The sequence below is a fragment of the Hyperolius riggenbachi genome, chromosome 3, assembly GCF_040937935.1.
Source record: "Hyperolius riggenbachi isolate aHypRig1 chromosome 3, aHypRig1.pri, whole genome shotgun sequence".
Classification (NCBI taxonomy): domain Eukaryota; kingdom Metazoa; phylum Chordata; class Amphibia; order Anura; family Hyperoliidae; genus Hyperolius; species Hyperolius riggenbachi.
Window position 1 is genome coordinate 388,263,610 of NC_090648.1, and position 16,887 is coordinate 388,280,496.

The window sequence follows — 16,887 nt, forward strand, 5'->3', positions numbered from 1 at the left end:
TTAAGGCAGAAAGTTTATTATTAGGATACCATGTTGTTGGCTACAATTAATAGATTAAAAGAGTACGTTATTGGCCAATAGGCCTTCTTCAGACTCTATACTCTTGTATTAAGTGCTTGATCACATTTCCACATGGGTCATTGAAATCCTATGAGTAGCATTCTCTGAGCACTGTCATATGCAGTTTACTGGACTTCTGCAAATGGTGGACCAACCATACACAAGACTTTCCATTATTGGCATAAGTATGACTACATTGGACAAATGAATATGCAATCGATTCAGTCCCAGTCTTATCCTAGCAATCTTTTGGGACTCGCTTAACGTCATCACAGCCCAGTTTTTGAAAAATTGGGGAAGAGCTATGTGCGAGACTGTAGATGATGCAACCTTACACACAGTTCATACTCCAACATAACTGATTTGCATTTTCAAAGCCTCGTACACACTTCAGACTAATGTCACCTAATAGGGATCAGGGCATGATCCCTGAAGTGATATTTTGTGGACAAGATGGAACAGACGCGTTACTAGCTTGAAAGCTTGCGAGATTTTCTGTTACTACGGTGGATTGACGAAATTGCTGAAAACAATGGAGGGGGAGTAGCGTAGGAAAAAACAGTGCAGTCAAGCAGTGGACGGATGAGATGATATAGCATGCCGGATCTCTCGCTGATGTGTCAGGACCACCATACACATACTAGATTCTCTACAGAAGTGGTAGTTAGCGGCCACCTCTGCTGAGTTTAGTTTTTTTTAAAAGTATAATTTTTATTAGTTTTTAATCATAGAAAACAACAGCAGTGCCAAATGAGAACCTCATTGGCACTGTAACAGAACAAAACAAACATTTCGTTACATCAACATGGCTCACAATTTTTCATCATTGAATGCATCACTTCCATCCAGATATCTAAAATGACAGTCAGGGTTATTTCCAAAGGTAAAATTCAAGCTAAAGTACTTATATTAGTCCTGGAATGGGTGTGGCTCCTCGCAAGATCCCAAGGAGGTGAGCATAGGTGTAGCTGTTAATCTTCAAACTCTAGCTTATAATAAGCAATCCACTTTGACCATGTTTTTCTGAATTTTTTGGGACATTTCCTCTTCAGGTAGACTTGTCTGATATAAACCAGTTCTTTATGTACATATGAGGTCCAATCTTTTTTTGTTGGACTTAGAGCCTGCTTCCACTGCAAAATTATAATTTTCCGAGCATATGCTGTGAGTGATCTATATGCCTGCATTTTGTGAATAGAAAGGGTGTCATCTGTTAGGAGTCCCAACAGCAATTGCTCTGGCTTTAACTCTAATGCTATCCCAAACACTTTTTGTAACTCCAGGCGTACCTGGGACCAATATAGTAAAATATGTGGGCAGAGCCATACTGTATGGAAAAAACCAACCCCTGGTTGTTGACATCTGTCACATCTACCTGTTGCTGCCGGATCGATTTTGCGTAATCTATCAGGTGAGAGGTAGCTTCTATGTAGGAATTTCAGGGCTATCAGTCGATCGCGTGCTGCTACATTAGCTGTTATAAAGTATCCTAAGATACTCTTCCAAGTATCTAGAGTCAATTCAGGTATATCTATTCGCCATGTTAAGTATAGTTTATCAATTTTTGGTTGACCCTTAGACGGAAGCGTTTTATATAGAACCGATACAGCGTGTTCGAGGTCTTTTTTGATTATTTCCCCCTCAGTGCTGTGGGACTGCACCATCAGCGGCCTCTCTCCTAGCATGAATTGTGCCTTAAAGGCATGTTGCAGCTGCATGTACCTAAAATACATCTTACTAGGCATGTTGCTATCTTTTCTTAAAGAGGCGAATGATTTCAGTGTATTGTTTTCTACTACATCTTTGAGTTTATATATACCTAGATTTGCCCATACTTTAGGGTCTGGTACCGTTAGGAACTCTGGCAGGGACGGGTTCATCCATAATGGCGTGTGTGGGGAAATTTGGCCCGTCTGACAGGAGTGCTTATTGACTTTTTCCCATACTTTAACTGTTGCCAGCATGTTGGGTGTTGCCCGGGGGATTAGTTTACTTCCTCGCAGGGGGAGACTAGAAAGTGCCAGGTAGGACCCCATTATTTCTGCTTCTAAGGCAGTCGCCGGATTGTTCGGGGATTGATCAAACCACCACCTCACTGTAACTATGGCGGATGCCCAGTAATAGTGTTCGAAGTCAGGTAATCCTATACCTCCACTGCACTGGTCCATCTGCAGAGTTGTTAGTGCGATGCGTGGGTTTTTAGGGTGCCAGAGGAGTGATGTGATAGCTTTATTTATGTTGTGGAAGTATTTGGATGGGATAAGTACTGGGCTGTTCCTAAAATAATATAAGAATTTGGGTAGCATATTCATCTTGATGGCATTTGCTCTGCCTAACAGAGACAATGGAAGAGTCTGCCATGCCTTACATTTTTGCTTGAGCTTGGTTAGTATAGGTTCTAAATTTAGATTATAGTAGTCAGCGGTATTTCTAGTGATTTTTATTCCCAAGTAAGTAAACTCCTGGACCCATTGTAATGGGGTGGAAGTTGGCTGCACCGGCATCTGTGCATCCAGGGGCAAAATGGTCGATTTATCCCAGTTAACTTTAAATCCTGAGAATCTGCCATATTTACTTATTATATTAAGGGCGGCTGCCAGTGAGGGACCAGAGTCGGATAAGTATAAAAGGAGGTCATCAGCGTAGAGGGAAAGTTTTTCTTCCCTGGCCCCGAACACAAGTCCTTTGATTGATTTACTGGCACGCAGTAGCATAGCCAAAGGCTCTACCACCAATGCAAATAGTGTTGGTGATAGCGGGCAGCCCTGGCGCGTTCCCCTTGTTAAGTTAAAGGATTCCGAAATAGAGAGGCCAGTGCGTACTCGTGCCCTTGGTGTGGTATATAGGACCCGAAGCCATCCCACAAATTTATCTCCCAGCCCAAAACGGAGAAGAATCTCCCATAAAAAGTTCCAGTCTACCACATCAAAGGCCTTTTCGGCATCCAGCGAGACCACTATACGATCCCCTGGTTGGTCATGCGTTATAGATAAATTAGTCATTAGCCTTCTCAAGTTTATGTCAGTGCCTTTGCCCGGTATAAATCCAGATTGATCTGGGTGGATTAGTTTTGTGATTAAAGTGTTTAATCGGATAGATAATATTTTTGCTAATATTTTGTAGTCTTGATTTAAAAGTGAGATAGGTCTATATGACTTACATTGGGTGGGATCTTTTCCCTTCTTTGGAATGACAGTAATTAGCGCTTCTCGCATGGATTCTGGTAGAGCATTGTTAGCAAGCGCATTTTTGTAAGTTTTTAATAGATAGGGAGTGATAGTTTTACTATATTTTTTGTAGAATTCTGACGGTAGGCCGTCTGTTCCCGCTGCTTTGGCATTAGGCAAATCTTTAATGACACCTCGGATTTCTTCTCCAGTGATGTCCGCCTCCAGGAATTCTCTATCATCAGCAGACACCACTGGAAAGTGAAAATCTCTCAGGAATTCATCTAGTTGTGTTTTAGTATAGGAGGTATCAGAAGTATACAATTTTTTATAATATGTGAGGAATTCTTTATTTATTTCTCCAGCTTCTGTTAACGTTTCACCCTCAGAGTTCTGTATTGCCCCTATATGGAACAACTGCCTTTCCTCTCCTATCAGATAGGCCAAAAGTTTACCAGTCCTGTCCCCCTGTTCGTATATCCTAGTACGGCGTGCAGCTTCAATTCTGGATGTAGCAATAACTTGCCTGTCTGATAAGTGCGTAAGGGCTGCCTGCCATGCTTCATAGGTGTTCTTGGTTTTGTGATTGACATAATCCTTTTCTGCAGCCTCAGCCTTCTGTTCTGCGTTATAGAGTATAACCCTATCCTGGAATCTGGCCTCAGCTATTACTTTAATATAGTGCCCTCTGGCGACCGCCTTGTATGCGTCCCACACCACTGAGGGGGCAGCCGTCTTGTCATTACGGCTCCAATATTCCTCTAACGGTTGTTTCATGCCCATAGTTACGAAGTCGTGATCTATCCAACTTGGGGATAATTTCCAGAGAGGCCTGTGTGGAGCAAGTGCCAGCAACAGAGTGACATCCAGGGGGGCATGGTCTGAAATGCCTCTGGGCAGTATCTTGACACACCCAACCTGCATGGCCATAGCTGGGGAGGATAGTATTAGGTCAATTCTGGATAGAGCTTGGTATGATGTGGAGTGGCAAGTAAAGCCTCGTTGATTCGGGTTTCGTGCCTGCCAGATATCCAAGAGATTATAGGATTGTGCCCAGTTATATAATAGTAGATTGTCTCTAGGATTGGGAATCAACCTGTCTGTAGAGGGGGACATAACCATATTAAAGTCTCCACATAGTAGTATCTTGGAGGTTGGAAATTTCGCTATTTTATTCATGATGTCATTAAGCATTGATAATTTTGCAGGGGGAGGATTATATAAGCCTACCAGGGCAATCTCTTCCGTGTATATACGGGCATGTAATATGACATATCTACCCAATTCGTCTATGTGCAGATGCAGAAGTTGAAAGGGTAGAGTTTTATGTATCAGGATTGTCACCCCCCTAGAGAAGGTCGAGTGGACTGCATTATAATAATGCCCCACCCATGGTTTTTTTAGGGCAAGTATTCTAGAGCCATGCAGGTGGGTTTCTGTCAGTATACAAATTTGGGGGTTATGGCTTTTGAGGTAGTTAAATACCAAGGATCTTTTTATCCTTGAGTTAAGACCACGAACGTTCCAAAGTATGAGTGTGGTCATTGGCCTGGTTTAAATACATATAAGCATTGCATCACTGTTAAAAATATGTAAGCACTCACACATTGTAATACTATAAGTTTACCTTCTAGGATCTGCGAGTTGCAAGGTGCTGAGCATTCACCCAAGTCAGGACTGTCGTAATTAAGAACCATGTTAAATGAGATAACGAAAAAAAAAACAAAACAGAGAAAAAGTTAAAACCATTACAGTGGACCTAAACCTGCTAAGGTCCATTATTACCCTATATCCAACTCCCGATACCCACCCTGCTACACTCTAACAACTGGTCTGTGGTAGCTTGGATCCCTAAACGTGGTCCCTTCCTAACTATCCGCTAAGTATGGAACCAAAAACCTGAAAGCGCGCCGTAGCACGACTTATAAAGGGGGGGGAGGCAAGAGGGGAGGCCCGCTGCCCGGGTACTCCCAGGTGGTGTACCTGGGGGAAACATGTCTTAGGAGTATCATTGAATGTAGCTGAACTGTAAAAGATAAGTTTAACGATTGGCCATCTAATTAACTATTGGCAGGCCTAGTAAGAAGTAATATTGGACATGTTATCAACTGGGGGTCGCTATCAGGAATGGTGCATCTGTCTTCCGACGCTTTTCTTGATTACCTCTACTAGGGCTGGTCCTGTCAGGATTCTATTTTGTCTAAAGCCTAGCTAGGTATTGCTCCTTAATATGTATGGCTATTAATTCTTAATGCAGTGGTCCATGTCAGTATGTAAGTATGTAACCCAAACTTACTGCTATCACATCTAATAACCGTCCACTAGATGTGTGCGATTCTATTTAAGTTCCATGCCACAGCCCTGTATATTGCTCAAAGTACTCAGGGCATGGGTACAGCATCAGAGTTCCCTGTGAGGCTGAGCTTCAGTAGAAACTGCAAGTTGTGGAAGCTCAATGCAGGGATGTATCTATGGCGCCACAGCGGCACCCAGTGGCTGGCCTTGGCATATCTGCAAGAAGGCATAAGCAGGCATAAGCAGAATTGTTCCCATTTTTATGTGGCAATGTTATTCAGGGTATAAAGTGTTTTCTGCAGAGTGTTTGCTTATGAATCCGCATCTCCGGGAGTGCTGTCATCATAGGTTCCTCATTAATGTCTTGAGGCACTTTAACAAGAGAAAAATAATATTTCCAACTCAGAAAAAGAGTAAAGGAGTGGGTTAGAGAGGAGAGTCAGTGTTTATCATTCCTGTAACCGGCAATGTGAGCGTACATCAGGTTGCTGGAAGTGTTTCCAGCCATGTAGATGCCTCCTCAGGCTTTTCAAAGATTTTAACAATCTCCCCATCTTGTACCCGCAGCTTGGCTGGGAATAACATCGCATATTGTATATTTCTTGCCCGGAGTTTGGCTTTCACATGCACAAATGCTTGTCTCTGTTTTTGAGTCTCAATTGTGTAATCAGGGAATAGCATAATTTTGGTATTTTCAAAACGCAGCTCCCCAATGCGCCGGGCTGCATCTAAAATCGCGTCTCTGTCCCTGTAGTTGAGGAGTTTGAATATTACTGGCCGTGGGGGGAGACCTGGGAGGCCCCGTTTGGCCGGGATTCTATGCGCCCGTTCTATCACAAAAAATGGCGAAAGTGTGTCTTCAGGCAGGAGCTTTTTTAGCAGGGCTTCTACATATGCAGGTACATTCTTACCTTCCGACCCCTCCGGGAGCCCCACCAGTCTAAGATTGTTTCGCCTGTTACGGTTTTCCGCGTCCACCGCCCGTTGTTCCAGGGCGGTGAGGCGTTTATCTTGCCTTGGAATGGCGGCTTCATGTGCTCGGGTGAGGTCTTCCGTATCAGAGGTACGTCTTTCAAGCTCAGTGGTGCGCGCTCTCATTATGGAGAGATCCTCACGGAGAAGGCTGAATTTACTATCAAGGTGATCAAACTTGTGGGTCAGGGTCGTTTGGCAGGTGTGTATTGCTGCTAGCAGCTCCGTGGTGCTTGGGGGTGAGCCAGGGTCTTCTATCTCTGCGCCCGCCATTTCTCCTTCTTTGGCTTGTTTGGACCTGGTGTTCTGCTTTGTTGCGGCTGGGGTCTGTGGAAGGTCCTCATGCGACCCTGCTTTGTCAGTTTTGTCCTTTTTGTTCCCTCTCTGCGCCATGGTTGTGGGGTATGGGGATGCACGGTGTGTAGCGTGGCTCAGGCGGGAAGGTCCTGGGGCCTGGCAGTAGTCTCTCTCCGGCGTGGTTTGAGCGTCTTCCGAAGTCACCGGTTCCTGCTCCCAGATATCCGTGTCGGACATGTGCGTGTTCGGTAGGCAGTAAGCTAGCCAGTTATCTGGTTTGATGCACAATTAAGAGCAGATGGCCGAGATATATCACCCCCAGGCAGCGGAGCTCTTTGTTCAGCGTCCTCTCACTCCGCCATCTTGGCCACGCCCCCCGCTGAGTTTAGTTTAGTGTACCCAAACCAATAGATGCCTGCAATGCCTCAATTAGCATTTGTTCTAGTTGCCATTGGGTCTGGCTGTAAAAACTTTAACTCCATGCATGGTGTAATTGTTTTCAGAACCATTTTTGTCAAGCATCAGGTTGGTTTTGTGTATTCGTCCCATTTGCTAAAGCATGGCTATTTTACAAGGTCAAAAATTATTGCTTATATCACATGCATCTTCTTTTTTTTTTCTGCAGCTGAATTCTGAAAATGGACCAGCACATATGAATACCAATGCAGTCATCCAGGGAGACGAAGCATATTATGTAGATTTATTGAAAATGAAAATTGAAAATTCCAGGTTTGTATTATAATATTGACATTGTTTTTTTCTCCTTAACTGCTTGCCGACCGCGTCGGCCGCTCGGAAGACTGCTACACGGCGAAACCGCCGTGTATTTACATATACAGCGCTGTGATCAGCAGCAGCGCTGTACTGGGGACAGCGGTGTGACATGGCTGTCCCCCTGGGGGACGAGAGCGATCGTCTCTCATAGGCAGAAGCCTATGACAGCCGATCGCTGTGATTGGCCGGCTGGGGGGAGGGAGGGGATTTGGGGGGGGGGGCGGGGGAATATTACAAAAAAAACAAACAAAAAAAAAACACGGGGGGGGGGGGGGGTGTTAGGGGTTGTCGGTCGGGGGGCAGAGCTCTGTTGGTGGGGAGAAAAAGGGGGGGTTCACTTGTGTGCAGAGTTGTACGGCCCTGCAGCTTGACCTTAAAGCTGCAGTGGTCAATTAAGCAGAAAATAGCCTGGTCACTAGGGGGTTTAACACCATGGTCCTCAAGAGGTTAAAGAGAACTTGAGGTGAGTTCTAAGAATCCTATTAGTACACAGAGGCTGGATCTGCATATAATGCCCAGCCTCTGTTACTATACTGTTTACCCCCAGGCCCCCCTGCGCTCTGCTGGCCCCCATAAATCAAACGCTGTGCTAGACACGCAGCGCGTCGATAGCCCAATCAGCGGGGAGGGAAAGGACGCAGGCGGGAACGGCGACATAGAGGTGGCGGGGGAGCGGCGAGAGTGACAAGTGCAGAGGTAAACAGCCGGCTATCGATGTCGCTAGCACGGCGTTTGATTGTTTTGTTTTTTTTACAAATATTTACTTTATTTTTATAATAAATATTGTTTTTTTTTTTTTTTTTTTTTTTTTTTTACTAAAACCTCAGCCACCCCCCCCCCCCCCCCCCCCCCCCCCCAGGCGGTCAATCCTGGTGATTGGCTGGCATAGGCTTCTGCCTATGAGAGCCATTCGCTCTCTCGTCCCCCCAGGAGGACAGCCGTGTCACACGGCTGTCCCCAATACAGCGCTGCTGCTGATCGCAGCGCTGTACATGTAAATACACGGCTTCGCTGTGTAACAGTCTTCCGAGCGGGAGTCGCCGCTCGGAGACTGAAGGCGGAGCTCCGCTCTGCCCACCAAACAGGAGATGCGTGCGCAGTCTGCACGTGATCTCCTGCAAAACAGAGCCCCAGGACTTTGCGCCAATCGGCGTTAGGTGGTCCTGGGGCTGCTGCCACGCCCATCACCGTGACGCGGTCGGCTAGAGGTTAAAAAGCTGACAAATAAAAGAAGTAATGTGGTTCCACCCCTGTTATTTATATTAAACAATTCAATGTACACACACAGGCGGGGTTTTTTTTATGAACCCAAAGTTCTCTTTAATTCTCCAATTTTCTCTTCAGAACGCAGGTGATAAATGTAGGTACAACATCAGACCTTCACATAAAAATGCCTGACACGTGTTTCGCAGCCATAAGCCGCTTCCTCAGAGGCACATCGCAAACAACACATCCAAAGTCTAAGACATAAGACACACCCGGTCGATCTGAAGGTGGATGCAGAGAGATATCCTCCAAAAGTCTCCCCAGATGAGTGAGCTCACTCATCTGGGGAGACTTTTGGAGGATATCTCTCTGCATCCACCTTCAGATCGACCGGGTGTGTCTTATGTCTTAGACTTTGGATGTGTTGTTTGCGATGTGCCTCTGAGGAAGCGGCTTATGGCTGCGAAACACGTGTCAGGCATTTTTATGTGAAGGTCTGATGTTGTACCTACATTTATCACCTGCGTTCTGAAGAGAAAATTGGAGAATTAAAGAGAACTTTGGGTTCATAAAAAAAACCCTGCCTGTGTGTGTACATTGAATTGTTTAATAGAGGTTAAAAAGCGCCAACATATTATGCAGCGCTGGTCAATAATTAAGGATACATACAGTGTTAACCATTATAACACTTAATGGGAAACTTGTGCTGGTTTCTCTGACATCAATCTTTGCAATCGTGGCTGGAGAGTGCTTACTGATAGAATCAAGTCAGATGCCACCTGCAGACAGTTTTTCTTTAGTTTTTATACATGTCAATGAAAAAAACGCCTTTTCGCACAAGTATCTGTAACCGAATGGCAGTAAAGCTCCAATAGCTTTTTCCCCCAGTTCTGGGTGCAAATCTCTCTACTCAGATGCGATTAGAGATAAATGTGTCTCTTCTTTGAATCTGCCCATAATCTTTTGATGTATGGCTACCTTAAGATGTTCACCATTCAATGAATATCTAAATAGAGCTGCCCGCCCCCAGCATAGTATGAATGAATTGTTTATCCAAGCAGGACACAGGGCAGACACAGAGAGCTTCTAATCTTGTTGCTTGCTGTGCAGAGCAGTCACCCATCAGTGACTCCACTCCTAGCACTGTACATGTAAGATCTGATGAAGTGACAGTGGTAGTAGAATAACAAATAAAACAAATCTCTTTCATTACTAACTTCCTTCTGCCTATTCAAGGGGATCAGAAAAAAGTCAAACTTTGATAGTGTTCCTTTAACAGTATGTTTTTGGGATGTGGGAGGAAACTGGAGTGCACAGAGGAAACCCACACAGACACGGAGAACATACAAACTCTGTGCAGATAGAGCCCTGGCTGGGATTCAAACTGGGGACACTCAGTGCATGCTAGCCACCACATTGAACTGTATTCCATCCATACACATATATACGCACATGCATGCATGGTTTTGCTACACAAAGTACTGGATATATGCTGTACCAAAGTAAAAAAAGAAACAAAAGCAACAACTGTACTTATGTGCTACCTAGTTACTAGTTCCGGCAGGGGCGTAGCAATAGGGGGTGCAGAGGTAGCGACCACATCGGGGCCCTTGGGCCAGATGGGCCCCGAAGAGCCCTCCCTCAATTACAGTATTAGCTCTGTATTGGTCCTGTGCTCATAATAATCACTTCTATAGATACTTTGAATAGTGGCAATCATTAACAAACTGCTCCCCATCCCCTTCTTGCACCTGTACACTGTAGTTGCCATTGGCAGGTTTTGGTGTGCCGTATCAATTGTTATGTATAAAGTGCTTGGGGGGCCCCATTGTAAAACTTGCATCGGGGCCCACAGCTCCTTGGCTACGCCACTGAGTTCAGGTAATATCAAATAAAATAAAAAAGTAACAAGAAGTATCAAAACTATTGGGGGGGGGGGGGGTGCTGTTTTTGCAATCTTATAATCTGAGGGGATATTATTAATTATGCAGAACACACACACACAGGATTGCATAGCTGTGAATTATCTGGTTTGGGGATACCCAGGCTATGGGCCAGTTCCAGGGAAAATCCAGGATTTCTAAGGGGGGGGGGGGGGAGGATTCCTGAGAGGTCTCTCTCGGCAAGTTGTGCGCTACTACGCATGCACTGGCGCAGCATTTGCCCGCAAAATACACACAATGCACGGTTTGCCTGCCAAATCCACACTATGCACTGGGTTTGCCCACAAAATATACAAGGTGCCCCATAGAGGTATTCATTTTCCATACATCCCTATATATATCCCTACATTATCCCCAGTATACACCCCTACATACATTCTTTTCACAGTGCATCTGCCTTGCAACTTTATACCACAATGCACCTACTACACTGTAGATTCTAAAGCCCTGATCTAGAACTAGGTCACAGGATAAGAATTGTTTGTATAAACATGGTGGAACACTGATGATCATGGTTGCCTTTTGGCTGTGCCTTGGAATCAGGTCCAACCAGGAATTTAGTTATGCATTTTGTAAATCTTTCCGAATATACTAATATAATGTGCCCACATATAGATATTGTTCTTAATTACCTTGCAGCCTTCTACTTTGTTGGGGCACTAGCAAACGGCACATACGAGCCCCTCCTGCCACACGATATGGCAAGTAGCCAGACAGAGAAAGGAAGAACACTCCTGGTGACCTAGCTGCTCTCCTTCTATTGATTTCCCTCACTTTTCCTTATCTCCCCGCAGCCCCCCTCACAGACACTTTTTTTCTTTTTCATCTCTCTCCCCCGCCCCATGGGTGGACTGGGACCTTTTGGCCTGGGGTGAAAACACAAACTAGAGGCCCTATCATGGCAGTACCAGGCAAAATGACGTCACACACGTAAACCAGGTCGTATGTGCCAGTAGTCACATGGGGCACCGCTGCAGAAATATAGCAAGAACATTCCAGGGGCAGTGTGACACACACGCACTTATGTCCTACCCTTCACCACCATCTCTGCTAATTCCTCAAATATGCCACTCTTACATCTCTGATATCCTTCTCCCCCTTTACCAGACCACCATCTCCCTAAGTCAGGTAACACATCCTTACTGACCTCCCTCCTGGCACCATGATCCCTGCTCCGCTAATGCTAATTTCTGAAGTTTCGGTACCCCTACTTCCATCACTGTTTTTACTCCCCACCCAAACATCCATGCCTTGCTTACCTGATTTTTATTGGTGGTCAGTGGCAGTGCATCACTGCCTGCCCACAACCCACTTTACTATAGTTTAAAACCCTATAGGCCACATCTATACTCAGTACTGACATGTGGAAAAGCCATTATGAATCACAGATAGTGAAAGAATCTTTCAGTAACAACTGATGCATATATGGCTAGCTTTAGGTTACTGTTACTAATAACAAGATTGGAGAGAAGAAAGAGAAGGAAAAGCAGGTGGTTTTGGTGCAGGGCACTTAGCACCGGGTGCCGAAACCACGAGCCCCATAGCAGCAATAATATGCTGCACTGAGCGCATGAGGGTAATTCGGGGCTCCGGTGATCGGCAGACCCCGAATTATACCCACCTCTGATTTGCAACTACTCGGAGGGGGGATAGTATTTCATGCCACTTGGGAAATTAGCGGCAGCAGGGAGAGCTGTCATTTGGCTCACCCTGTGCCCTGCTCACCGGCGGCGTACTAATACTTATGCAGAGAAGGGGAGAAGCAGTGAGGAGAGAGGGAAGAAAAGCTGAAAGCGAGGGGAGAAGATATTTGCCTCACCAGGATTGCACTTTTATTTAGCTTTCCTGTATGACAACAAGAAAACACAGCCAGAACTAGGGGAAGGGGAGAAACTAGGGTGAAAGAGGGAGGGCTGGTGCACACCAAGAGTGCTTCTGAGCGTTTTTCAAATTGCCAGTGATTTGAAAAGCGCTTGGCTACTGTCACCCTATGACGGTGTTCCCACAGCAGCATTGTGATTTATTTTTTTTTCAATATCCCAAACACGCTGCATGTAGCATTTTTTGGAGTGATTCATTCAAAAATCGCCCTGAAAATCGCTTCACAAAATCGCACTCGCAAATTGCTAGCGATTGCTATTGCGATTTTGGCATGCACTAGCCCAGAGAGAGGAGTGGAGAGAGACTGAGAATAGCCCGAGTTGGAGCAGAGAGGTTATCTGTACTGCAGTCCCACATTACACAGAGGCTACTTGCCTGTAATAGGACTCTTGTCCCTGCCAGTCTCTCACACAAGCTCTCGGCAGCCCTCCTGGAGTCTAGGGACTGTCAAAAACGTTTCAACCTGTTTATCAACTTATCTGCACATGCAGTCATTATAACAATGGGGAGAGACCAGACAGATCTTTTCCCATAGACCCTCCAGGCAAGCTCTATTCTGTATCATGCTGTGTATATTTACCAGCTTGCCTGTCCTCTAATTGCTCAGTAATTGCACTTCCAGCCAGCCTAGTGCTTTACATTGTCTTATACAAAAACAAACCTGAGTACAACAGGAACTGAAGACCCTAAATCACTTTTCCCTTTGATCTCCATGCAGCCCACAGACACTTCCTTTTCATCTCTCCAGAGCGTACCACCTGGCCAGAGTAAACGTACCACTAATGGTACGCGTACCACGGGTTGAAAAGCACTGCATTATGCTGCCTGGGATCTCACCCAGCTTTGCAACCACTCCAATCTATTCAGAAATCTGTAATAAATCTGATCTCCGTCAGACAGGCTCTATTATCACCATCACCAAAGAAGGGAGCTTGTTATCACCCCTCCCACATTCCTACTCCTTACTGATTGGCTGAGGGCCCTTCAGTGTGAAGCTGCTGAGCTGTAATCTGATGTGCTCACAACTTAACAAGCAAGCTAGCTAGCTAGGACACTGCAGATTGCAGGAGGAAAAAAGACTAATGTTGGGCATACATGGCTCGATTTTGCAGTTCGATTCTCCCGCTCGATCGATTACCTGCTCGATTCCGCAGGCAATTCTCTTATCTTCCGCTGGTTTTCTTATAATTTTGCATTGTCCTCAATGCAGAATCGAGTGGCGAAATGATCGGGCGGGAGATCGGACGTGTCGGAAATTATCTATCGAGCCATCTAAATGGCTCAGAATCTAACTGTGTATTCCCAGGGAATAAAAAATAGAAACTGCCAGGAACATCATTCTCTTCATTTACTATATAAAGTAGAGCAAGTAGTTATCTACTTATTGATTACAAAAGTGGTCCTGTGCTTAATGGATAAGGCAGCAGCTATGTGGATTGAAGTATCATCCTAAAACTAAATAAATATAATATGCTAAAAATGACCCACAGCGCTAAGAAAAAAGTGATTGCAACCTTTATTGTAGCTAAAATAGCAGCATACAAAGAATACTGGCCCTAAGCCAAGAATGGCACCCGTCCCCTTTAAATACTAAAAAGCCATCACTCGCACACGTTACTCACACACTCACTGCAGTGAGTTGCTGGGGGCAAAAAAGTTAGTCAAAGCAGGATCCCAATAAAAGAACAGTTATCGCCAGTCCAAAGAATGACCATATGATGGCTAGTCATAAATAGATATGTAACCTTTAACCACCCTGGCGTTCTATTAAATGCGCCAGGGTGGATGCGCAGCACTATTTAAAAAAAAAAAATTCTATCATGTAGCTAGCCTAGCGCTAGCTACATCATTCCCCCCTCCCTTCCGCATCCCTCCCACCCTTCCGATCGCCGCCGGCGCGTATTCCCCTAAAGAAATCCCGTTCTGAACGGGTTTTCCTTTAGGGCTTTCCCTGTCGCCATGGCGACGATCGTGATGACTGCATCGACGTTGTGAGTCATCGTTAGTCCCGACCCACCCCTCTGCGCTGCCTGGCACTGATTGGCCAGGCTGCGCATTGGGTTTGCGGGGGGGCCCTCTTTCGCGTCGGGTAGCGGCGCATCGGCGGCGATCGTTAGAAACACACAGAAAGCAAAGTGCTTGCTGCATGTTTTAAAAAAAAAAATTATCAAAATCGGCCCAACAGGGCCTGAGCGGCACCCTCCTGTGGTCATTGACGAGCTGAGCTCCTCAATACTGCCAAGGAGGTTAAGGAATGCAGTTTGTAACAAATCCACAGTAAAACAATGCTTCATCTTTGCACACAAAAAAATGCTTGGATGGATGATATCATTGACACTTATCGCATTCAATAGAGCTTATCGCTGAGTAAAAAATACATGCATAGGGCTAGCCAGCGGGCATAGCGTTTGTTCGTTACCCTGCTAGTTATAGGTGGTCTGGTGTCCTGCACTACTTCATCTATCCACCGCTAACTTCTTACCAGATGCAAAGCGGGAAGAAGCAATAGATGCTGCGGGTGTGGATGCTAAACAAAGTCCCGCTGAGATAGTCTCCGCGGCCACGTCTCACACCAGGAAGTGCTTTGTTCCAAGCTGGTTCAGACAGTCTAAGCTGCTACCAGTGAAGTCACTGCTTGGTGTACAAACCCTATGCCCACTGGCTAGCCCTAGGCATATATTTTTTACTCCGCGACCAGCTCTATTTTTTACTTAGCGATAAGCTCTTGAATGGTTTTATATGCGATAAGTGTCAATACTATCATCCATCCAAGCATTTTTTGTGTGCAAAGATGGAGCATTGTTTTACTGTGGATGTATTACAAACTGCACTCCTTAAAGGTTACATATCTATTTATGAGTAGTCGTCATATGGTCATTCTTTGGACTGAAGTTAACTGATCTTTTACTGGGATCCTGCTTTGACTACCTTTTTTGCCCCCAGCAACTCACCGCAGTGAGTGACTTATGCGAGTGGTGGCTTTTTTGTATTTAAAGGGGAAGGGTGCCATTCTTGGCTTGGGGTCAGTACTATTTGTATGCTGCTATTTTAGCTACAATAAAGGTTGTAATCACTTTTTTCTTAGCGCTGTGGATCATTTTTTGCATATTATAGTTATCTACTTATATGTGGTTTTTTTCCTGGCATACTATGGTTAACCCTGCTGCTTTAAAGTTTTAATCCTGGAGATTTAAGGTATGAGATCCATGGGGATCAGGTTTTATGGAATACCTTGAGATGATCTGTTGATGTGCTGCTTTTTTTAGATATAAAATTGGACACAATTGCTGCTCGTTACCTGCGCAGTTTAACTATGAACTGGCCCTTGTTTGTCCATGCATAATTACATCCTTTGTTTAGTATATAAGATAAGACATTTAGTATATAAGATATAGATGTCCATTTTGCTGACTGGCAAGTGTGCCACAGGAGCGTGCCTGTGCATGCGCATTTATACCCTTCAGCCCATGGCATGAAGTGGTCAAATATGCTGAGGGTGAAGAGTATTCACCGTCAGCATAACAGTGCTGCCCATAATTATTCATAGCTCTGGCAAATTTTGACTTAGTTACTTTTGTTCAACCAGCAAGTAATTTTTTGACTGGAAATGGCATAGGTGTCTCCCAAAAGATAATAAGACGATGTACAAGAGGCATTATTGTGGAAATAAAAAAAACAATTCTCATCTTTTATTTACATTTGAGCAAAAAGTGTCCCCCATACCCTTCTCAATAATCAATAGAAAAGCCTTTATTGTATATTTCAGCAATCAAACGCTTCCTATAATTGCAGACCAGCTTTTTGCATGTCTCTACAGGTATTTTTGCCCATTTATCTTTAGCAATGAGCTCCAAATCTTTTAGGTTGGAGGGTCTTTAGCTCCCTCCACAGATTCTAAACTGGATTCAAGTCAAGACTCGGGGTGGGCCACTCCAAAACGTTAATGTTGTTGTCTGCTAACCATTTCTTCACCACTTTTGCTGTGTGTTTTGGGTCTTTATCATGCTGAAATGTCCACTAGTGCCCAAGGCCAAGTTTCTCTGCAGACTGCCTGATGTTGTCGTTGAGAATCTTCCTGTATTGCTCTTTTTTCATGGTGCTGTTTACTTTGATTAGGTTCCCTGGTCCATTGGCTGAAAAACACCCCCAAAGCATTAGATTCCCACCACCATGTTTGACAGTAGGGATGGTGTTCTTTGGGTTGAAGACGTCTCCTTTTTTACACCAAATGAAGGAAACATCATTGTGACCAAACAATTCAATTTTGGTTTCATCTGACCATAACACGGAAG

At 44.8% G+C, this 16,887-nt stretch overlaps 1 protein-coding gene across 4 annotated transcripts in view; it reads left to right on the forward strand.

The window, feature by feature from the left end:
- The window catches only part of SPDL1 (spindle apparatus coiled-coil protein 1), a 348,087-nt gene that overhangs the window by 251,867 nt on the left and 79,333 nt on the right, over positions 1–16,887 (forward strand). For all 4 annotated transcript variants that reach the window (XM_068277409.1, XM_068277407.1, XM_068277406.1 and 1 more), the window contains one exon: positions 7,417–7,520. In XM_068277409.1, coding sequence (XP_068133510.1) covers positions 7,417–7,520 — 104 coding nt within the window. The remainder of the gene's footprint in view (positions 1–7,416; positions 7,521–16,887) is intronic.